This window comes from Panthera tigris, chromosome E3 (genome assembly GCF_018350195.1).
Source record: "Panthera tigris isolate Pti1 chromosome E3, P.tigris_Pti1_mat1.1, whole genome shotgun sequence".
Lineage (NCBI taxonomy): Eukaryota > Metazoa > Chordata > Mammalia > Carnivora > Felidae > Panthera > Panthera tigris.
Window position 1 is genome coordinate 25,367,855 of NC_056675.1, and position 23,988 is coordinate 25,391,842.

At 43.6% G+C, this 23,988-nt stretch overlaps 1 protein-coding gene across 1 annotated transcript in view; it reads right to left on the reverse strand.

Annotated features, from left to right (window-relative positions):
* Window positions 1-2,644: 2,644 nt before the first annotated feature.
* LOC102954003 (acyl-coenzyme A synthetase ACSM1, mitochondrial-like) overlaps window positions 2,645-23,988 on the reverse strand; it is a 40,042-nt gene continuing 18,698 nt past the window's right edge. Inside the window, exons 4-13 of the mRNA XM_015539872.2 lie at window positions 23,605-23,745; window positions 21,426-21,585; window positions 17,586-17,665; window positions 15,177-15,300; window positions 12,870-12,950; window positions 12,218-12,319; window positions 6,816-6,943; window positions 5,435-5,534; window positions 4,440-4,559; window positions 2,645-2,961 (exon numbers count right to left, since the gene is read on the reverse strand). Coding sequence (XP_015395358.2) covers window positions 2,875-2,961; window positions 4,440-4,559; window positions 5,435-5,534; window positions 6,816-6,943; window positions 12,218-12,319; window positions 12,870-12,950; window positions 15,177-15,300; window positions 17,586-17,665; window positions 21,426-21,585; window positions 23,605-23,745 — 1,123 coding nt within the window. The 3' untranslated portion in view covers window positions 2,645-2,874. The remainder of the gene's footprint in view (window positions 2,962-4,439; window positions 4,560-5,434; window positions 5,535-6,815; window positions 6,944-12,217; window positions 12,320-12,869; window positions 12,951-15,176; window positions 15,301-17,585; window positions 17,666-21,425; window positions 21,586-23,604; window positions 23,746-23,988) is intronic.

Below are 23,988 nucleotides of genomic sequence, written 5' to 3' on the forward strand. Positions count from 1 at the left end.
GGGGGCCTTGAACAAGTGAGATAATTCATGGAGATGAGGAAGTGTCCCCAAAGCCAAAGTCAGCCTCCCATCTGGGGAGTCCTTCGTGGTCCCTGGGGGTAGGGCCAGGAGCCCAGTGAGATCCAACTCTGCTGCTTACCAGCTGTGTGACCCTGGGCTGGTGTCCTTCAGTAAAATGGGAGTGGCCATGCCAGTGTCCAGAACTGTGCTGAGGACAAGAGAAAGCCATGTGCTGAGCACTAGGGGATATCAGTGTCATTACCTCCATGGGGCATGTGCCTTCCCGGTCTGGTGCCTTATATTTGCACAGCTGTTAAAGGTAACACAGGTGGAAAACACAGTTCCCTCCAGTTTCAGGCCTGTGCTAAGCCTTTTCCTTTGCAGACATCATCTCTCAGGACCCAGTGGTCGGTACCATCTCCAACCCCTTGCACAGATGGGGAACCGGGCTCAGAGCCCTCACAGGGAAGGCTGTACCCAGGCTGAGAAAAGGTTCACTGCTGACTTGGGTCTTGGAGGGGACGTTGGGAGAGGGGAAGCTGGAGCCTGGAGACTCCAGAGGGAGGAGGGCCCACGGAGATGCTTGGCACCACAACCTAGCTTTGCTCCAGGTCACCCTGTACAGAAGATGAGCCAAACCAGGCAGCAAGGTCACAGCCCGGCTCCTCCACCTCAGGATGACGGCCATTCATCTGTGTGGTGACCATAATGCTGTCATATACTAGTCCTGATGATGCCACTAGTGCTATTGTTGTGGGAGAGGGCACAGCCCACTCTGACACACCCCAAGGGTCCTGGGGAGACTCACCTCACTTGACCTGGCCCCATGAAGCACTCTCACCTAAGTGTACCTTGTCCCTACCCTGTGCCCCTATCTCTGTGGCCACCATACCCTGGCCATTCTCTGGAGTCTAGGCCTAGGCACAACCCTCAATAAGGCACTGACATGGGGCAGATGCCAGCAGTGGGTTGGATCCATGAAAACACCCCTTCAATGACAACTTAGATGGGCAGGTCATGCCAGAGTCTGTGCACCCCTTCTTCTTGTAGTGGCCTCCACTGGAGTGCCAGAGCTGTCCTGGACGGTGTGTGTGTGTGTGTGTGTGTGTGTGTGTGTGTAATCTGCATTGTGCCCCTGTGAGTTCTGTGTCTGTGGGTATAGTGACTGTGGACATGAGTTTTCTGCCTTTCGACTACCCAAGTGTCTTCTGTGTATGCATGTGTATCTGTGTCTGTGTCTCTGAATGAGGGTATGTTTGCTGTATAATTCTCTGTCTGTGGCTATATTATGTTGTTGAATCACATGTATCCCTGAGGGAGTGTATCTGCATGTATCTGTACTTCCTGTCTGTGTGTGTATTGGTTGCATGTGTGTGAATCTGTGGCTCCTTTTGGTGTTCCTGATCATACCTGTATGTGTATGTGTGTGTGTTTTCCGTGTGTGTGTGTGTGTGTGTGTGTGTGTCCAGTGTGTGTTGAGGTTGTTTCATGGGGCTATTTCATGCGACCCTGAAGAAGGAGTGTGTGTACCCCTTTGTGTGTGTGTATCCCTGTGTGTGTGTGTGTGTGTGTGTGTGTGTGTGTGTGTATTCCTCTCAGGGTGTCATTGGCTATGTCTGCAGTCTGGGTCTGTCTGTGAGCCTGTCCATGAGCCCCATACCTGAGTCCCAGATGATGCTGTGGGTGGTTCCATGCCTGTGTGTATCTGTGCTTGCGGTGTCTGTTTTTTTCCTCTGTGCATGTGTGTGTCTGTGCACCTCAGAAGTAAGTAGCTACAGAGGGAACTCTTCAAGGGTGATCCTGGGGTGGGTGAGCAAAAGACAATATGTGCTTCCCCCACCCTCAGGCTCAGCTCCCTCTGCCCATTTTTCTCCCATCCTCCAGTGCCCCCCACTTCGGATGCCATCTCGGTCTCCAAGGATGGATGGAGTGAAGGGAAGCTCACAGGACCACAGGCCAGTAGCAGGGAGGGCTGTGGATGGCAGGAGGAGGTTATAAAGTGTGGGGAAGGCTCCTAGACCCTGGTGAGGCTGAGAGATACGTAGGCCCTGGGAAGAGTGAGTGAGTGGGGGCCCCAAGGCAGGGCTGGGGAAACAGAGCTCCTGGACCCCATGGAAGGAATGCAGGATTGGGCACCCCAGAAAAGAGCTGGAGGAGTCCTGCAGGACTCCTGAATCCCCAAAGGGCAGATCCTTCACTCACCTGTGCTTGTGCAGGCTGGGGCCAGGAAGCAGCAGCAGCAGCAGCAGCAGCCGCAGCATTCAGAGGCAGTGGCAGCAGATCCATGGAATGGTGGATGGAGCAGGGAGCCTTGGTCTTGCGAACAAGTGGAATCACCACGCTGGGCTGCCCTCGGCCCTTTCCCCCTTCCCCGGCCATCTCACTAGCTCTGACCCTGGCCTCATCCTCAGCAGAGCATGGTCAAGCCAGACAGAGATGGACACCTGGGGCCACAGGAATGTCCCCCTGACCTCTGTGTCCTAGTTGTTGAATGGGCATAAGGAGTCACCCAGGGTCCCTGGAACCAGGAGGGAGAATCTGGCACCAGAGTTTTCTCTGATGGAACTTGGGAAGAATTATGGAGGGATAGCATTTAGTGCCAGTTTATTCACAGAATAAAAGCACAACACAAGGTCGCCTCGGATGCTGATGTCAATGTTTTATTACCAGACCACATTTGGAGAACTTACCCAGGGATGTGGAGGGAAGATAATAACATATTAATTTAAGAGAACAAAAATGCTAGAACATGGGCACTCCTGATGCTACAAAACAGTGCTCTACATTCCCCTCCTCACCCTCTCCATAGTGGGGAAACTGAGGCAGCCAAGGATGTAGTCAAGATTACAGAGTGGTTTCTGAGTGTTTTGCTGATTACAGCTGACCAAACTCCTTTTTCCGAAGTTCACTTCTCTTAATCTTGCCAGTGATGGTTTTGGGCAGCTCTGGGACAAATTCCACCTGGTTGAGGATGAAGCAAACCCATCCTGACTTAGTCCTGCTATCATTTACTACCAATGCCCCACCTCCCTTCTTTGCCTTTGCACAGTCCCCCAGACAGGCTGGCACCATGTAGTGGCCTCACTAGGCTCCACCAAGTATGTCACATTGTCCTTTGACCCACTAAGCTGGACGTAGCCCTGTGACATGCTCTGACCAGTGAAATGTGAGTGGGAGTGAAGTGTGCCACCTTGAACACAACACTTGGGAACAACTGAGTCTGGTCACCTCTCTGTCCATCTCTTATAGCATCTAGTAGTCACCTATGGTGGGTACTCTTTTATCCTGGTCCCAGGAGGACCATGGTGGACATGTGGTATGAGCAAGGAAGAAACTTCCCTTATTATAAGGTTCTAAGATTTTGGGGCTATTTGTTACCCACAATAACCTCTAGTCCATCCTAACTTTCATGCATCCTCTGTTTTCCTCCTAAGAGGCAGGACAGCCCAACATTCAAAGCATGATCTCTTATCAGATACACGTGGGTCTGAGTTCCAGCTCCATCCTTTTATTAACTCCAACCTCAGGCAATTTACTGGGAGTCTCTGAGCCTCCGTTTCTGCTCTGTAAAATGGGTGGTTACAGCATCTCAAGTTTGAAGAGGATTAAATCAAATAGTAAAAATGTAAATCTTTGAGTCCAGGACCTGGTACACATAGTGAATGCCAATAAATGTTAGCTGTATAGCTTTATGTCCTGATTGTAAACATTCAGAAAATGCTGCAACGTATTATTACAAAAGAAGGAAATGTTAATTTGCGGCACATGTATCCTTTCAAACTGTTGTTTTCCAACAAATATGATATTAGGTATATTCATTTACAGCCTGCTTTTTTCTCTTAATAAGATACTGTGATGTTTTCAAGTTACAAATAAAAGATCTGCATTGTCTTTTTAAATTATAGGACTACATTAAATACCATAAATAATGTAATCATTTCTCTATTCCTGAACACTTCCATAGGTTGCACATGGCCTTGAAAACAAATGAAGTAGAATAAAAACTCTCAGAATGTATTGTATGTTAGAATTAATATTACTTTGTTAGCCTTTATTTGTTATGTATCTATACATGTACTGGGTTGCAATTTAGAATGTATTTCTTACTACGAATAATGTTTTTAAAATGTGTAGCAGTTATTGATTGGAATTTCTTTTCCAAATGTTCAAAGATTACAAATAATCTTGATGTCTCTGGGCACTTGTCTCAATTTATTTCTTTACGTTGACCTGCCAGCCATGTTTTTGACACAGGACAAATGTTCCCTCTGATTAAGTTGGTTCCCCATATCCCTGAGTTGAACTGCTTCTTCTGCATAGGAAAATGTTCATTCTGTTGGCTACATAAGCTTCTCCTTGGCCACCCTAGAGGATTTGGGGCAGCAGAGCCCCAGGAACCACTGGAGGGGAGCACATCCCATCCATCTGCCCTCACTCACCTTCCTCGGGTACTTATATGGGGCTGTCACTGACTTCACATGCTGCTGCAGCTCCTGGGTGAGCTGGTCCTGGTCATGGGAGAGGAATTCCGGGGTCAGGACAATAAATGCCTTCACCACCTGTAGCGCAGAACCAGAGTGAAGGCTCAGGCTGAGTGGCAACCAATTGTATAGTTTAAAAAGTAAATGTTTATTAAGTAAATGGAAAAACAAGGGGAGAGTTGAGCCTTTGCAGAAGAACACGACCAGTTTCCATACTTCCAATTTCTACTCTTTGTCTTATAAAATAACCTCTCGGCCTCCATTTCCTTCTCAGTGATGTGGGGATAGCATAGCTTCACCCCTCGTTGCATTTATGTCAAGATTCATTGAGATATTACATGCAAAACATGAAGCCAGTTTAAATTATTTGTATTCCTATCATTATCATCACCATTTTTACTATTATTGTAGATAGAGTTCTGTGGGCATGAAATAAATGTTGGTAATTAAATAGTTTTATATTACTTATGTCCCTATTACAGGGCACAGGGCCTTGTACATAGCAGGTAGTCAGCACACACCTGTTGAATCAATGAATGCATGATCCAGAGAAGGATTACTCAAATTCACATTCCACCTCCACCACTTAAGAGCTTTGTGATCAGGCAAGTTACTTAATCTCTTTATGCTTGTTTCTTTACTGTAAAAAAGGATATCAGAATCCTTAAAGAATTAGGCTGTTGTGAGGGGGAAATGAGTTGGCACAGAGCAAGGGCTCATTCAACAGCAGATTGGAGGCCTCAGTGTGCAGGATTCACAAGCACCATTTTGTCACAGTTTTGGCCCAGTGCCCTCTGGTGACCACACAGTGTAAATGCACATGCACATGCTCTCTGCCCTCCCTTCACCTTAGGTGGGAGACTGGGAAAATAGGGCCTGGGGGATGTCTTTCTTGCACCGGCCTTCCAGGTGCCCACACACAGACAAGATGACCTCTGTGTCCTCCTCCTTACCTCCTTTCGAATCGGGTCTGGGCTGCTCACCACAGCTGATTCAGCCACTGCTGGATGTTCAGCCAGGGCATTCTCCACCTCTGCTGGCCCGATTCGGTACCTGGAGGATCAATGACTCCTTCTTGGTTTCTGAGCAGCTGGCAGGGCTGGGTGACCCAGGCCTTCAAGTGTCATATTTTGCAGAGTCACATCTTCCTTTGCCATGTAGGATAACTGTCTCAGGGAGCCCAGATACCTGTGACCTTCCTCTGTCTTGCACTTCATGTACACAATACAACAGTCACATGCTCCCCAGGGTTTCTCACCTCACTGCTGCTGGTCTGGGAAGAGGGCCCGGGTTCAGTCCTCCCTGGGTTCCAGGGCTTGGCTCAAGCAGCTTCCCCTGGCATGAAACCTATTGGCAGCCTCAACTTTTACCTTAAACATTCATGTAAACTCTGTATCCTGTTTCCCACTATATTAGCATGTTTTAGAAATTAAAAAAGGAAACAAACTCACTCCCTGAAATCTCCAAGAGGACTTGTTACTCTAGTGTAATATGCCAAAAATCTTTTAAATCACATAAGTGTTAGGGACAACAGACTTAGAGCCAGATAACTAGTTCAAATCTGGGTTGCAGCCCGTTCCCTTTGAAACTTTAGGAAACTTTCTTCACTGGTAACTCAGTTTCCTCATATGCAAAATGGGCATAATTGCATGTACCTTCTAGCATTGAGAGCTGGATTATATAAAGCACTGCGGAGCGTGCCTCCACATAGGAAGTGCTCCATAGAGTTTAATTGCTATTACTTATTATTAAGTTTTTCTGTGAAATGCTGTGTCCGATCAGAGAAGCCAAGCATAGAATAAGCTTCCTCAACCAGTAGGGGTCAAAGTAAAGTCTTCCTTCCAAATCCTTTAAATTGTATAGTGTCTTTTTTTTTATGTTTATTTATTTTGGGGAGAGAGAGAGAGACAGACAGACAGACAAAGTGCAAGAGGGGGAGAGACAGAGAGAGAGGAAGACAGGGAATCTGAAGCAGGATCCAGACTCTGAGCTGTCAGTACAGTGTCTGACATAGGGCTTGAACTCAAAGACTGCGAGATCATGACACAAGCAGAAGTTGGATGCTTAACCAGCTGAGCCACCCAGGTGCCCCTAAATTGTATAATGTCTTATGTTCCTCTTGAAGACCTTGTTGAACTTCATTTTGATTGATTCTTCTGGATGCAGGGCTTGGGGAAGATACACAGATAGCCCCAGAAAAGGACCTCATAGACAAAGCTTGTTCAGAATTAGCCTGAGGATCAAATCACCAATGCATGGACAAATGTAGGGACAAGCTAGATCCCATCAGGCATGTGAGAGTGATGCTTCCTGGCTCAGATCAATCATACCGACCCAGAGGAATTGATGATGTCATCATTCCTCCCAAGGAACCATATGTAGCCCTCTTCATCCATAGTTGCTCTATCCCCAGTGTTGTAAAAGTCCCCACACTCCACTTCTGCAGTCTTTACTGGGTTGTCCTGAAAAGATAACAGCACCCGTTTGTTGAAGACAATTAGTTTAAATTAAAAAAAATTTTTTTTACTGTTATTTTTGAGAGAGAGAGAGGAAGGGGCAGACACACACACACACACACACACACAGACACACACACAGAATCTGACGCATGCTCCAGGCTCTGAGCTGTCAGCACAGAGCCTGATGCAGGGCTCGAACTCACAAAGTGTGAGATCCTGACTTGAGCTGAAGTCAGATGCCCAACCGACTGAGCCACCCAGTCATCCCTGAAGGCAATTAGTTTAGCGATGATGACCCACAACCTGGTACTCAGATCTGGGTTCAAATTCTGCTCTTTGTTCTACCTGGCACTGAGACAAGTTTTGTAATCTTTCTGAGTCTATTTTCACTACATCCAAGTACTCAATGCACACTACTTGCCAATTAGTGGACAATATTGAGCCAATTTTAAGGACAAATTTTTGTGTGGAGCTCTAGTAGAATAAAATTTCCACTAGAGCATGGACCCTTTTATTTATTGTTCTCAACTTAGCATTCACAGTGTGTCTGAAAAAATGAGAGGTGTCAAAAACTTTTGTTAAAAGAATTTCCTTCCCCCAATACTATCTCACCCGATCCTCCCAGAAAGCCTATAAGGCTGGTATTTTTCAAATTAAACTGTTTACTTTAAGATAATTGTATACTTGCATGCAGTTATAAGAAATAACACAGAGATCCTGTGTACCATTTACCCAGTTTCCCCCATGGTAGCATCTTGCAAAACTGTACTTCAATATCACAACCAGGATATTGACATTGCTACAATCCACCAATCTCAGATTTCCCAGTGGTTTATTTGTACTTATGTGTGTGTGTCTGGTGTATTCAGTACTTTGCAACTTTATCACATGTGCAGGTTCCTGCATCCACCACCGTGGTCAAGACACAGAAGGCTCCTATAGTCCCAAGGATCATTGCTCTTTTGTATCACACCGACCTTCCTCCTGCTTTCCCTCCCTCCTCCCTCCAAATCCCAAACCCCTTGACAGTGGCTAATCTATTCCCCAGTTTTATAATTTTGTCATTTTAAGAATGTTACATAAATGGAATCCTGTAATAGTATGCAACCTTTTGGGTCTAGCTCTTTTTTTTTTTTTAATTTTTTCATTCCGTATAATTTTCTGCAAATTCATCCAGTTTCTTGCATTCATCAGTACTTTGATCCTATTTATTGCTAAATGGTATTTCATGTTATGGACGAACTCCAGTTTGGATGTCCACCTATTGAAGGGCATTTGGCTTGTTTCTGGTTTGAAGCTGTTGTGAATAGAACTGCTCTGAACATGCATGTACAGGTTTCATGTGGGGCTAGATTTTTACAGCCCATTTAGTAGAAGAAATGAGTGTTCAGAAAAGCACAATAACTTGCTCAAAGTCACTCAGCTGGTCAGTGGAAGGGCTGGTATTTGAATTTAAAATTCTTACTCTTCAGCCTCTGCACTCAACCACTAAGCAGTGTGTTAGCATCATCCCTCATGTGGAACATAAAATGATTTTAAGAGGTTCCAGAAAAAAAAAAGTTTTATTTTTTTACTTTGAGCTTATTTTTTTTTTCAGAGAGAGAGAGAGAGAGGCAGAAGGAGAGAGAGTGAACAAGATAGCAGGGACAGAGGGAGAGGAGAGAGAGAGAGAGAGAGAGAGAAACCTATGTAGGCTCCTAGCCCAGAGTGGAGCCTGAAGCAGGGCTCAATCTTACAACCATAAGATCATGATGAGTCAAAATCAAGAGTTGGACTGAGCCACCCAGGTGCCCCCTAAAAAAACCATTTTAAAAACATTGAATGACATCTCTTTTTAGGTTCCCTTCCAACTGGATTTTAGGCAAGAATGCCAAGACCATTCAGTGGGAAAGTTAATCTTTTCAACAAATGGCACTGAGAAACTAGGATGTCCACATGCAAATGAATGAAATTACCATATGCCATACACAGAAATTAACTCAAAATGGGTCAAGAACCTAAACAGAAGAACTGAAATTCTGGAACTCTTAGAAGAAAACATAGGGGAAAGTCTTCATGACTTTGTTTTTGGCAATTATTTATTGACTATGACACCAAAAGCACATGAAACAAAAAAAAAATAGATAAAATGTTCCTTATCAAATTTTTAAAATTTTACATCAAAGGATACTATCAAGAGAGTAAAAGGACAATGCACTGAATGGAAGTAATATATGTGATATATTGGAAGCATATATCTGATAAGAGATTCATATCCAAAATGAATAAAGAGCTCTTACAAATCAACAACAACAGAAACCCCAATTGTAAAAATAGGCAAAGGACTTCAACAGACAATTGGCCAGAGAAGATACACAAATGATCAATGAGAATATGAAGGGGTGCCTGAGTGGCTCAGTCGGTTAAGTGTCTGACTCTTGGTTTCAGCTCAGATCATGATCTCACAGCTTGTGAGTTCAAGCCCAGCATCAGGCTCCACGCTGACAGTGCAAGACCTGCTTGGGATTCTCTCTCTCTCTCTGCCCTCCCCTGCTTGTTCTCTCTCTCTCTCTCTCTCTCTCTCTCTCTCTCTCTCTCTCTCTCTCTCTCAAAAATAAATAAATAAACTTAAAAAATAGTTTAAAAAAGAATATGAATATGGAAAGATGCTCAACATCATTAGTCATTAGGGAAATGCAAATCAAAACCACAATGACATACTATATCACTTCCCACCCATTAGAATGACCATTGTATTTTTTTAAATTTTTTTAATGTTTATTTAGTTTTGAGAGACAGAGAAACAGAACCTGAGTGGGGGAGGAGCAGAGAGAGAGGGAGACACAGAATCTGAAGCAGGCTCCAGACTCTGAGCTGTCAGCACAGAGCCCAATGCGGGGCTCGAACCCACGAACTGTGAGATCATGACCTGAGCCGAAGTTGGATGCTTAACCAACTGAGCCACCCAGGCGCCCCTAGAATGACCATTGTATACACAACAACAAACCTGAAAATTTAACAAATATCGGCAAGGATATGGAGAAACTGGAACACTTGTGCATTGCTGATGGAAATAGAAAATGGTATAGCCACTTGTGGAAAACATTTTGACAATTCCTCAAAAAGTAAATATAGAATTACCATATGATCCAGGAATTCCACTTTTGAGTATACACCCAAAAGAAGTGAAAGCAGGAACTCAAACAGATACTTGCACACCAATGTTCATTGCAGCATTATTCACAGTAGCCAAAAGGTGGAAATAACCCAAATGTCTATTAAGAAATTGATGGATATACGAAACATAGTACATACATATAATGGAATATCATTTAGCCTTAAAAAATGACATTTGGTACATGCTACAACATGAGGGAGCCTTGAAAACATGTGTTAGGTGAAATGAAACCAGACACAAAAGGGCAAATGTTGCACAATTCCACTTAATTGAGGTGCCTAAAATAGGCATATTTTTTTTTTTACATTTTTTAAATGTCTGTTTATTTTTGAGAGAGAGAGAGACAGAGCAAGGAGCAGAGGAGGGGTAGAGAGAGACGGAGACACAGAATCTGAAGCAGGCTCCAGGCTCTGAGCTGTCAGCACAGAGTCTAACACGGGGCTCAAACTCACAAACCGTGAGATCATGACCTGAGTGGAAGTTGGACGCTTATCTGACTGATCCTCCCAGGTGCCCCTAAAAGAGGCATATTCTTAAAGACAAAAAGTATATTAAAGGTTACCAACACTAGGAATATGAGGAAGAGGGAGTTGTTCAATGAGAACAGAGTTTCTGTTTGGGATGAAAGAAATTTTCTGCAGATGCATGGTGGTAATTATTGCACAATATTGTGAATTTACTCAATGCCACTGAATTGTGTGCTTAAAAATGGTGAAAAGGATAAATTTCATATTATATATATTTTATCTCAATAAAAAAATGAAAGGAAAAAAGCAAACAAATCTCAGTGGAGGGGTGACAACATATAGTCATGAGAGCATGAGAAATGACATACATATATATACAGGTTTGGGCATAGACTGAGGAGATCTTTGTAAAACGAAATATATAATTTCCAATTAAGAAAAAACTGTCATTGCTCTGGACTTTCCCAGTTTAATTTAACCAGAATCTCTGTGGTTGGATCCAAAATTTAATATTTTTAAATCTCCTCAAATGCAGGGTTGAGAACCACTGAAGTATATACGTGTTACTCTGTGTTTACAATTTTCTCTTTTACACACATTTAAAATTGTGCTACAGTGAATAAAGGCTAGGGTCTGCATATTTGCTTTTGGGCAATAATATCTCAAAAGAAGCAGTGCCCCGCTTCCCCTGCCATAGGCCATAGAGTGACAACAGTGATACGAATGGCTGTTACTGTGGAGAAAGGAGATGGGTCTGAGGTCAATTTCAAGGTCTGTCCACCCTCCCCTGGCCAATCTTGGAAGCTGAGAATTTCTTCTTAGTGGCCACTACTAACCAGGCTAGGGTTTGTCTGGTTAAGAGTTTCAGGTATCCTTAGAATCTGTCACAGTTTTATGTAATCCCTCAATTTCTTATATAGGTGCTGGGGACCAAAAAGATGTGGGATTGAATCCTAGAGCGGCCATTTATTTGACATGCAGAAGACATACAACTCTTCCAATCTGCAGTTTCTTTCTCTGTGAAGTGCAGACAAAAGTGACCCCTGGAGGCTCAGCATTGTTAACAGATTTGTGGTTGGTAAGTGGAACTGTAGGATGTGAACCCAGTTAAAGCTTGCACTCTCAAACACAAAAGATCATTGTTACCCAAGTATGCTGCTTCTGAAACCAGACTTCTTTCTACCCCATCAGCACTTAAATGCCAGATGGCTTAGGACAGGAAGGGATGTGGGAACACGGGAGATTAATTAGAAGAGGCTTCATTGGGGGCACCTGGGTGGCTCAATTGGGTAAGCTTCTGACTTTGGCTCAGGTCATAAGATCACGATTTGTGAGTTCGAGCCCCTTCATGGGGCTCTGTGTGGACAGCTCAGAGCCTGGAGCCTGCTTCGGATTCTGTGTCTCCCTCTCTCTCTGCCCCTCCACCACTCACACTCTCTCTCTCTCTCTCTCTCTCTCTCTCTCTCTCTCTTTCAAATGAACACTGAAAAAAGTTTTTTAAAGAAGAGGCTTCACTGAGTTGGAGTGAATGACAGGAGGTATGAAGAAGGCTCAGGGTGCAGAGCTGAATCACTCCCACTCACTCAGCACCCACACAGCTCCCTGCAGGGATTTTCAGGGCCTGGAAGGGGTCAGGTGAGGGTCACCACTTACCTCATAGCACATGAAGAGGCCAATGGGCTTGGTTGGCTTGATCCTGATGCCAATGTTGCCTTCAGTGTTGAGTGGCAGGATGTTGCCCTTCTCATCAATGATCTGGAGCAAGAGGCCTGTGAATCCCGCCCTGCAGGGCCACCCCAACACACCTGCCACACCCAAACGTTAGCTGACTATTCCTGTGACACCAGTGAGAATAAATGGGGGGGAGAAGCCCTGTCAGAAAATAAATTAAAACTGCCAAAAGTGTTTGAATTCAGCAAATGGTGAAATCCCAGTCATGGGTCTATTTGTTTCATGGATATAGAAGCATTGCAAATGCATTGTCAAGCTGGAAGACACAGGTAAGGAAAAACTAGAAGCACCAGATGATGGAGAGAGATGCCAGGGTGCTCCAGGTGCTCTGGTCCCATCTGCTGTGTGTGAGGCCTCCAGCTGCCAGGCTCAGCTGCATTCCTGCCCAGGATACTGCAGTTCTCAAACGAAGCCTCCCAAGGAAATCAGAGGGAAAATAGGAGGAGAGGAGGAAGGACGGCAACTGGGGCAGGGGAGTGGGGTGGGAACAGCTGGCTCTGTCACCTGGTGTCACACAATTGTCCAATCCCAGCTAAGCCCTAACTATTCCTGGCCAATGTCTTTAGGACCAAACCTGGATGTCGAAGGGGGGGATACTTATCCCCATGGAACCTGGCTTGATCTTCATTCCCCGTAAAGTGCCACAACTTATTCCCTGTTTACAAAAGAAAGAAAATGGGGTTGGTCAAAGAGTCCTGGCTGATTACAAAGCATCAAGAACTATACACAGCATCCTGGCTCACCAATGTCATTTGACGCTGTGCAAAGAGCTCTTATGAGAAAGCTAGAAGGCCCAGATTCAAGGTAAGGTGCAAGGCATTGACCCAACTCTGGTCTACAGATGTTCACAGCACCTGTGGGCATGTAATATCAGGTGTGGTGGGCCCACTATATGTCAGACATGTGTCCATTTGCTGGAGGAAGGCCATGAAACCATTAATGTTTACTTGGGGCTGTTGCACAGTGAGAGGAACCTAGTCGTAATTATTCAGAGCTGTGTTGAGAGTATTCATATTGTTTGTGTTGTCCCTTCTGCTAGAGAACTGCCCCACCCCCTTTATCTTCCTGATGCACCATATTCCTCCTTTATGGTACTCTAAAATATCATTGTTTCTAAAGTTAAGTCAGACTAAGATTTGTTTCATGGATGTGAATCTTCACTCCAGTTGTGTGCCAATTAATCCTCTTTGATTTCTCTTATGTAAAGGTGGGTAATTATAACACTTACCTCCCAGAGTACCTGGGTGGACGGAAAACCCTTCACCAGGCACACCAGGTTATGTTCAATAAACAACTACTACCTGCTATTATTCAGCCCCCAAGAAAAGTCAGTTGGGAGATTCTTCTGTAGTATTTTCCCCTCATACTTCCATTGTAGCCAACAGAGCATCATACTTATTTTTGCTTGTCTGTTCCTCTCAGTGGATAACAAGCATCCTGAGAATAGAGACTGCCCCCATTCATTTCTATATCCCACCCCCCAGCATTCTAGTGCAACCCCTGCTTAAATACAAGAGTAACTGCAAGGTGAGTATGTACAAGCGGTTGGACACTGTAGCCAGAGCTTTATATACATCCTTTCATCTCCCTTATTACAACCCAGAAAGACTGGATAATATTTCCATTTTGGAGATGGAGAAGCAGAGACTCTGGAAGGTTCAATGATATGCCTATGGTCTCGAAGCCTGTGATTGGCAAGGCTGAGATCTGAACTTGTGTCTGAGTTCCTGGGAGGGGAAGCTCTTTCCCCTTTGCTATGCTGTTGCTCACAGTACAGGCATCTGGAAAATGTTCCATAGACGAGGCAGTAGGTATGAAAGTACATTGAGAAATACAGCACCGTCAAGTATAAGGGAGTATTCTGTCTATTGTTGCAAATAATTGTTGTAAAGGGATGTCATGGGTGTAGGTAGTTCCCATTCCACCACCATCCACCTTGTCCAAATATAAACTATGAACCATACAAGGACAAACTTGAAATCTTAATATATCTCACCCTGAAGCAGACCAATTTACTGATTATTTAAAAGAATATTTTTTCCAAAAAAAAAGTCAGTGAAGCATATTAATTGAGGCTAAAATAGCCATTTTGCTGCAGCTCCTGAGATGGTAGCCAACCCTCTGTCAGCCTCGGGGATAATAAGGAGGTTGGGGAAGTGGCTCTGTCCAGCAATAGAAGTGGCTTGAGAATGTGTAGGACGAGGGATACCTGCCCCCACTATCATTGATAAAGTTGTTGTGGTTTACAACATGCATGATACTCTGAATGCCCCACCACATGGCTGCTCAGTGACGCCTTTGAGAATCACACTGTGTGTGTGTGTGTGTGTGTGTGTGTGTGCGCGCGCGTGTGTGTGTGCGTGTGTGTTTGGTATATACAGAAAGTCTCTGCTCCCTCCTCCACTCCAGCTAGTGTCCCACAATCAAACCTGTGTGCTGTTCACCTAAACCCCCAGAAATGAACTTCTGGGGCCAACTCCTGGCTGTTGTGGTTGTTACCCTAGGAAGGGATGGTGAAGTGGGCAGAACTTGTGGATGGTGGCCTCCTTGTTACTGGAAAGAACCTCCCACCCCTCCACCCTTGATGAGCTCCATAGAGCTTAATGATCACAGGGACAGTGGCATCATGTCCTTAGACCACTTTCAAAGTCCTCACCCAATAGTTTTCAGCACACTGGCCTCTTGACACATTGATTAGCTGTGAATTATCTTTGTGCAAACTGATTTGGGGCAAACTAGCCTAAAACTCTGAAGCTCTATCATCTTCAGGCAATGCTGTGAGCAGAGTGGGGCCTCTGCACACACGATTCTGCTCCTCTGCACACACGATTCAGGATGGCTAAGCACATCCTGACTGGCCCAGAAAGGACTGTCTACCTACTGTTTCTGACTGTCCATAGACCTCGTAGAGCAGAACGCCTGTCCGTCTTCTCCACTCCTCTTGCTCCTCTGGCAGCAGAGCCTCCCCACCAGTAATGCAGTGCTCCAGGGCAGGGAACCTGAGACTAAGGGAAAGGCAAGGTATCAGCAGAACTTGTGGTCAGGTCTTGGATGCTCTGTCCCAGGCCCAGAGTGTTAAGAGCTCACTCATAGCCTTGCCATCTGGATCATTTATCCTCCTGCTTCCTCATGTTCTTACTTGCCTTTGGGGCAATTTACTGGAGGTCAAAGCCAAGGGAAAGTCACTCATTTCCTGGTGGTTCATATTAACTCTTCTGGCAAGGGGTGGGTGGTGGTGGTGAGGTTAATGGGTTTGGTCAAAAGTTTGGACCAAATTTGGAAGTTGATGTAAAAAGATGGCAAAGACGTATTTTTCAGGCCTTGTCTTAACATCCTCTGTGGCTAAGAAGGATATTTTATAAACCATAATGGGTGGAAGATAAGGCTCCCCAAAAGCTTGTTAGGATGATAACAGAACTGCACTGCCTTCTATGAAGAGTGGAGTCATGTGAACTGAAGGGCTTTTGTATTTCTGAGCAGAAAATGCAAGTTAAGGGGTGGAAATGAATTGCTCAGGACATCAAGGAAGACCAGGATGAGTGTAGGAAGAGAGAGAAGGGTTGTAGGTAACAGCCCTGAGAGAAGGAATTTCAGAAAGAGCAGAAAAGTTGGCTGTCAACATTTGTAGTAGGTACACTGTGTGACATAAATCCTCTTCATTTTCCTCATCAAATTTTCCATAAATGAGACAAAAACAGACATAAAATAATAATGCATTCCTTGAAAGACATGGGGAGAAGCAACTGAGATCTGATTACCAGCTGGCCTGGGGCTGGACCAGGTCAGCTGTTGGGGATGAGAGAGGCAGCAGACATCTTGTCCACCTTTCCATCCTCATCACACTGTCCTGGTGCCTTTAGAGTCAGGGGTGATGGACGGGAGGGCTGGTTTTACTGAGGTGTTTTCTTCATTCTTCAGCTTTATTCAAAATAGATAAAATGGGCAGAGTGTGATGCAGTCACTAGTTATGACATGGTTGGATTTTACTGGATTTGGACAAAGATAATCATCTGATGAACACTTCAAAAAGTTGCTAATTATGAGTTTTGAAACACAAACGGAGTCCAACCAGCATGAGGCTTCATGAATAAAATCAAGTTGTGTTTCAGAATTAGCTTTGTAAGGGTAGTCATTAAACACCTTAATATTTTAATTCTATATTTAAAACATGTTACTCTGATTTTTGGAGCAACCATTTTAATTTTAGAGTCTTTAAAAGATTCATAAATGCCCATATGTTTCAAAGAGCAGATTCCAGTTTAGCTAAAATTAACTCAAAAACATGGGAAAATGCAAAAAGAAAACTATAGGAAGAGAAAACTATGCATCCATCAGATTGAGAAAAATGAAAAACTCTGACAATAACAGATGATGCCAATGTGATGGAACAATGGGAATTCTCCTACCTTGCTAGTGGGAGCATAGATGGGTTCAATATCTTGAAAAATTGGGTTGTAGAATGTAGTGTCAGTGTGAACTAGCAATTCTTATTCCAGAAAAATGTGACAGAAATGCATGCTTATATGCACCAGGGTACATGTGCAATAATTCAATGCAGCACTTATCATTAATAACCCCAAAATAAAAACTACCCGAGTGTCCATTAATGGTAGAACTGAAAAAAATATGCAATGTTTTAATACAATGGGATATTATACAGCAATGAAAATTAACTACAGCAACATGTAGCAACATAGACATCTTAAAAACATAATGTTGAAAAAAGAAGCCAGATACTCCAGAATAATGTATGAGTACATGCATAAAGTTCAAAGGAAAGTAAAATATAATACTTTGTTTAGGGTTATTTCCTTAGGAGGTTATCTGTAAGGGAAAATAAGGAAATTAACACGATAAAAGTCAAGATATGAGTTCCTTTAGTGGAGATAGGGAGTCATGAAGATATCTCTGGGGTGTGGGCAATATTCTATTTTTGTGACTCATGTGAGTGGTGACATAGGTGTTTTGTTTTCAGCAATTCATTAATCTATAAATTTATGTGTTATGTATTTTTCTGTATGTTTGTCCTTTCATAAGAAAAATGTTCAAAAAATAATAAACCTACAATAATGCAAGACTCACTTAGCATTTCATTTGGATCTCTTAGTCCTGCTTTAAGGAATCAATTAGACTGACTAATGATAATTAGCCAACACTTAACTTAGCACACACACACCTGCACACCCCTCAAAGAACCACAGTTAAAAAGTCAGATCACAGTAGGTTGGATTCCTTAAATTCCTACCCAAAGATTGCTATGACCAGCCAGCCACCACCACTTCTACCATACCTGGTAGGAATCTGCTGTAGAATCATTCGATACACAGCTGGCGCAGCAAGGCACTGGGTGATGGGGTATTTGAACAATGTCTAGAAAGTAAGGAGAGAAGGAATTTTATTCTTATAGTAAGGATTTAAAATATCGGCTATTAACATTTTAATTCGGATCTCCCCTGTAGGATAGCCCAGTAGTCATTTGTTACTTCTTTCAATATACCTATATTGAGCATGAATTTTGTGCATAGCATGTATCAGGCACTGTTGGGGGGAATGAAAAAAGAGTTAGATAATATTCCAACTGGGAGTTTGTACTAATAATAGAGGAGATAAAACAGGACTCAAATGGTAAGGCAGAAATTGGTAGATGTCATAAGAGATACTGGAAGGAGAACTTAGCAAAGGGAAATACTCCTTCTGATTGGGGTGATCCAGGGACCTCATGGAACAGGTGGCATTTAGTTGCGGTATTTAACAAATGGATATGGTCTCTATAGGCAGAGGAATGGAGGAGGTTCTTGCAGGTAGAACGAGTAACAGGAGCAAAGTCTCCAGGGTTGAAGAAACACTTAGGTATAGTCAAAAGATGGTTTATTTAGACAGGAGAGGCACAAGAAGTAACTTTAGGAAGACTGAGGTTAGATTTAGACAGGTGAAGGGCAGGAAGTAAATTGAGGATGATTGACCTTAGCTGGAGATCAGATAGAGTCTAAAATGTCTGGTATTCACCATGGTTTTGCTAGAAGTGGGAGTCTTTCAGTTTCAGATCAGGGTGGAGGTACCCTGGGAGGGCAAGAACACTGAAGAGGAGAGAATGTGGGTTTGGGGTCTGCCTGCCTGACTTCAATCCTGTTACTTAATTCCTCTGCAACTCTGTTCCCTTATTTGTAAAATGGGAATATATATACCTTCCATGCAGAACCATAGGGAAGAGGAATGGGCACAGAGAGAGAGAATCTCAAGCAGCTTCTCTGCTCAATGTGGAGCCTGACACAGAGCTCGATCCCAGAACCCTGGGATCATGACCTGAGCCAACATCAAGAGTCAGTCACTCAGCCAACTGAGCCACCTAGGGGCGGCCAGTCCCTCTCTTTCTGAGCCCAATCAACTTCCTTCCTTCCTTCCTTCCTTCCTTCCTTCCTTCCTTCCTTCCGTCCGTCTGTCCTTCCTTCCTCCCTCCCTCCCTTCCTTTGTTCATTTATTCCTTTCTTTCTTGTCTCTCTCTCTTTCTTTCCAGTATAATTAACATACAGTGTTATATTAGTTTCAGATGTACAATATACTGATTCAACAATTCTATGTATGACTCATTGCTCATCACGAGAAGTATATTCTTAATCCCCTTCACCTATTTCACCCGTCCCCCCCACTTCCCCTCTGGTAACCATCAGTTTATTCTATATAGTTAAGAGTCTGTTTTTTGGTTGGTCTCTTTTTTCTCTTTGTTCCTTTTGTTTCTTAAATTCTGTATGAGTAAAATCATATGGTATTTGTCTTTCTCTTACTGATTTAGCATTATACTCTCTAGATCCATCCAAGGTGTTGAAAATGGCAAGATTTCATTATTTTTTATGGCTGAGTAATATTCCATCATATATATAGACACACATACATATACCACATCTTCTTTATCCATTTATCTACGGATGAACACTTGATCTGCTTTCATAATGTGGCTATTGTAAATAATGCTGCAATAAATATGGGGGTGCATATATCCTTTGGAAATAGTGTTTGCGTATTATTTGAGTAGACACTCACTAGTACAATTAATGAGTCATGTGGTAATTCTATTTTTAATTTTTTGAGGAACTCCATACTGTTTTCCACAGTGGCTGCACCAGCTTGCACTCCTACTAAACAGTGCATGATGGTTGCTTTTTTTCCACATCCTCGCCAACACCTGTTGTTTGTTGTCTTTTTGATTTTAGCCATTATGACAGGTGTTGGTTTATATCTCCTTGTGGCTTTGATTTATACTTCCCTGACAAGGAGTGATGGTGAGCATCTTTTCATGTGTCTGTTGGCCATCCGGATGTCTTCTTCAGAGAAATGTCTGCTCATGTCCTGCTCATTTTTTTAAGTAGGTTTCACTGCCAGCATGGAGTCCAATGTGGGGCTTGAACTCACAACCCTGACATCAAGACCTGAGCTGAAATCAACAGTAGGACACTTAACTGACTAGGCCACTGAGGCGCCCCACAAGTGAAAAATAAATCAAAATAATTAAACTTTCAAATGCTGCTGTTTGTGTCTTCGTGTGTATGTGTGTGTGTGTGTGTATGTATGTGTGTTTGTAAATTTGTGTAATTAATAATTTGAACTAATTCAAGCTTAAAACACACTGAGACCTTGGAGACACCCATGTACTAGTGGAGGAGGGGAGGGGAAAGGTGGATTCGGTGTTCTTTGTGCAGCTTTAAGCCTCAGGGACTGGCAGGATGTGAGCAGTGAACAATGATAGAGAGGCAGATATTGACATGAGGTGAGGAATGAGAAATGGGAAATGTAGTCTGACGTGCTGGAGGGATCATCAGATGGACCTGGGGTAGAAAAACAAGGGGGAATTTGCATGGAGGGAGAAGACTAGACCCAAGGTACAGTTTTGAGATCCCCTTGAATGGATACCCATGCTGGTGAAATGGAAGTAGAGGAGATTTTTTAGAAGGAAGAGGAAGGGTGAGGACAGACGCTTGTAGGGCTGCAGTGTTCAGGAGTAAGGTGGGTGAAGAGGATGTGGCTGGAGCAAGCGGAGAATTGTCTATGGAGAAATTTGATACCAAGGGAGGAAAGACTGGGTTGGTCCAGTGTGTAGCCGGGTAAAGGGAAGGTATTTTTCAGGATGAGGAACTTTGAATATGTTTATGGACTAAGGGGGAGTACAGTTCATGAAGATGAAGAGGTTGAAAACATGGGAGAAAAGAGTTAATGGATGATAGATTAATGGAGACGGAGAAGTGAGGGGTTGAAAATACAGGAGAAAAGGTTTAATGGATGCAAGATTAATGAGAAGGGCTCCTAACAGAAGGACAGAGAAAAGAACAAGATCTGCAGGGGCTGTGGGGAGGGGACTTTGAGAGGTGGAGGGGCAGGTCTACCTCTGAGATGGAAAACACATTTTCGGGTGAATGGAAGTACAATGAGAGGGTTCACACGGGTGACTTATTACTGTGAGATACACCTAACAGGAACAGCAGCCACCACTGTATGCCGGGTGCCTCTGTATGCCAACTCAGGGCTAAGCACTTCACCCACTTCTCCTGTACCATCTCATTTATATTTCAACAATTTTGTGACATAGGAATTATGAAAACTCCCATTTTACAGATGAGGAAACTGAGGCTCACAGTAGCAAGTAAACCACAAGTAAATGTCAAATGTGGTATGAGAAGCCAGATTTGTCATTTTCTAGGGGCTCTGTTTTTAAGCACTTCATTAAATTGAGCAACAGCAATAACAACAACAAAACACGTACACACACACACACACACACACACACACACACACCAGCTATATGGTCTGGCAGATACAGGGTCCAGGATCCAGGAGACATGAGCTTTCTCTGGTTGGTTTAATCTCTTAAAATGTTTATTCAGGGTTCCAAGCCCACAAAATCTGATCCATAGCCCTGGGGAAGGGCTTGGAATATGTATTTTCTTCAAGGTTTCATGTACTGTTATTCTTATACAGTAACTAATTCAGTGTTCTGCACTTTGAGAAACCCAGAACCAGGGTTATATTATGCTAATGAGACTTTTTGCTACATAAAATATTTCTCAGCAGGCCAGCTTTTGAGTTTGAAACATGAGTTTCTTCTAGGAGTTTGTTGATAGTGGAAGATTTGTCTTCTTACCTCTTGAATGACCTTGGGGTCAAACTGGGGCAGATGATGGATGAAGAGTGTAGACCCTGATGTCCATGGTTCAAACAGGCACCCCAAGACAGCCAGAATCCAGCCTGGGTCCGAAATGCTCCACAAGACATCAGATGTCTTCAGTTGTAGACATTTCCTGCTAACTCCAAAATACAGTGACCTCAGCTAGGTGATCATGAGAATGTGATCAAGGGCTGGGGACTCTGATTTTCAGGGGTGACCCACCTCTCGTTCTCAGTGCATGTGGTTTGAGTGGGCTCCAGACACACTGCCACCCCAGGTCCCTAAAGCATGCCAAATCCTATTTTCTGGTCATGTGTGATTTCAATGGGTTTAGTTATAATGATCCTTAAGGCTGGGAATTGACTCTGTTACTTATATAGTCCTAGGTAATGCTGGCAGCCATTTGGGCATAACAAGGGATAAGCCTTTCTTAGAAGAGCAACAAAACACATCAGATGGAGAGATAAAAACCTGATCCAGAGACTCTAGCTATGTCTGAAGCCAAACCCTGGAGTGCCCTGCCTCATGATCCAATAAATTCCTTTATTCACTTTTAGGCTTAAAGAGGTTGAGATTGGGCTTTCTGTCATTTATGATGGAGAAAGAGAGAGAGGGAGAGAGAGATAGAAATAAAGAAAGAGAGAGAAAGACCCCTAATTAATACCCCACCTTGGCAAGGACTGGAAAAAATTATCCAATAGGCAAAAATTAGAAAGCAGGGTGGGAAAGGTTTCTCATTTCTCTATCCTATCTTAGTGATTCTGAGTGATGTCTGTGTGCATAATTCCTTGAGAAAACACAATCCTCCCATAGCTATGGGAGCTTTACTAACTATTTACTATTAGTAATAGTTTACTTTTTACTAAACTATGGCTTTGAGGAGCTTTACTATTAACAGGAGCTTTACTATTTACTATTAACTTTAATAAACAACCCACCCTCCCTCATCCCAGCCCTCTTAGGATTGTGGCTCACCCACAGAATACTACTAGCTGGGAAGACCTGTCTTCTCAGTTTCAGACCCAACTACCCACTGAACATCTCTTCTGCAGTGTCCCTCAGGCACCTCAAACCCAGCAGATCCTAACCCCTTCTGCTTCCCTTCATCTTGCAGCCACAGTGATCTTTTCAAAACACAAATCTTATCAGGTCTTTCCCTTGCTAAAATACATCCCATTACTCCAATACCTCTCCATCATCTGCCTAAAAAACTCTAAACTCTACACCAAGGCCCACAAGATCCTGAGCCCTGCTCACTGGTTCCCAACTCCTCCCATATGTCTCTCACCCCACACCCTGAGCACCAGCTATCCTCAAGTGTCTGTAGTTCTATAATGTTACTTTTAATATCTTTGTGCCTGTGCTCTTGTTATTCAGACTGCACAGAAAGCCTTTGCCTTCTTTCCACCGCTATTCCTCCAGGGTTTCGCTACTCAATTGCTACCATTGCAAACTGCTGCATCTGCACAGATAGCCACTGTCCACAAAAAGCCTTGTCTGCCCTCTGGTCTGGTTAATAAGTTAGAAAATATATAGAACTTGATCTGGTGTGAATATTACTATCTGAGGTAGGGACAGATGGGAGAAGAGGCTCAGTTAAACGTTGATTAAGTGATTAACCCAAGGCTTCAGCCTCTATGACTGTTCTAGGTTACGGGGAGTGGCATGTTGTGGCTTGGTCCCAGGTATTCTTTTTCCTGAGAGCTCACGACTGGGTAACTCCAAGTTTCATGTGTTCATAACTGGGAAGAGGAAAGGACCTGCCACTTCAGGTGGCATTGTTCAAACATTGTGTCTTTTACCACCAAACCCTGAGTCAATTGAGAGGGACACAATGGCTTGTCATTTGTGTGGTTTGCTGAATGTGGGCACACATTTCCTACACACCTCTTGTAAAGGTGCTCAGGCAGGACCTAAATGTGCCTCCTTTGTCATCAGAGGCCTCTGTCAGCAAACCTTTAGCATTCCAAGTGTCTACATCTCAAGACTCTCAGGAGTCTGAACCAAAGAGCCCAGAGGGAAGAAACAGGATGGAGTCAATTCTACTTAGAGCTCTTTTCCCAACCCACACGTGTGCTCACACACACGCATGCACACATACACACACCACTCCAGATCTGTGGCCCAGCATCTAAGTCAATGCCTTCTTTCCTACCATGAAGGCAAAAAGGATCGCAAGGCAAGTCCATGACTGTGTTTCGCCATCTTGGGAAAGCCTGTTGTCCCACTGGTGAAGAAGATGGCCATTGGGTCCAGCGTCTTTGACTTAATACAGGTGTGATCTGGGGATGCTGATCTGCAAAGGGATTCAGTACAAAAGGGGAGAAGTCACGTTTCCTGCTTTGGGATCCCTGGGGATCCAATATGAGGGGCTTGGAGTCAGAAAAATGGAAGTTTACAACACTGGAGGAAAAACCAGTTCTCCTTGTATTAGGAATCAAACGGAATTTGTGAGTGACTTGGATAAGTAGACTGACATTTATTCATTTACAAAAGGGGGGAAATATAGTGGAATATTTTTAACGTAACAAACATTGAA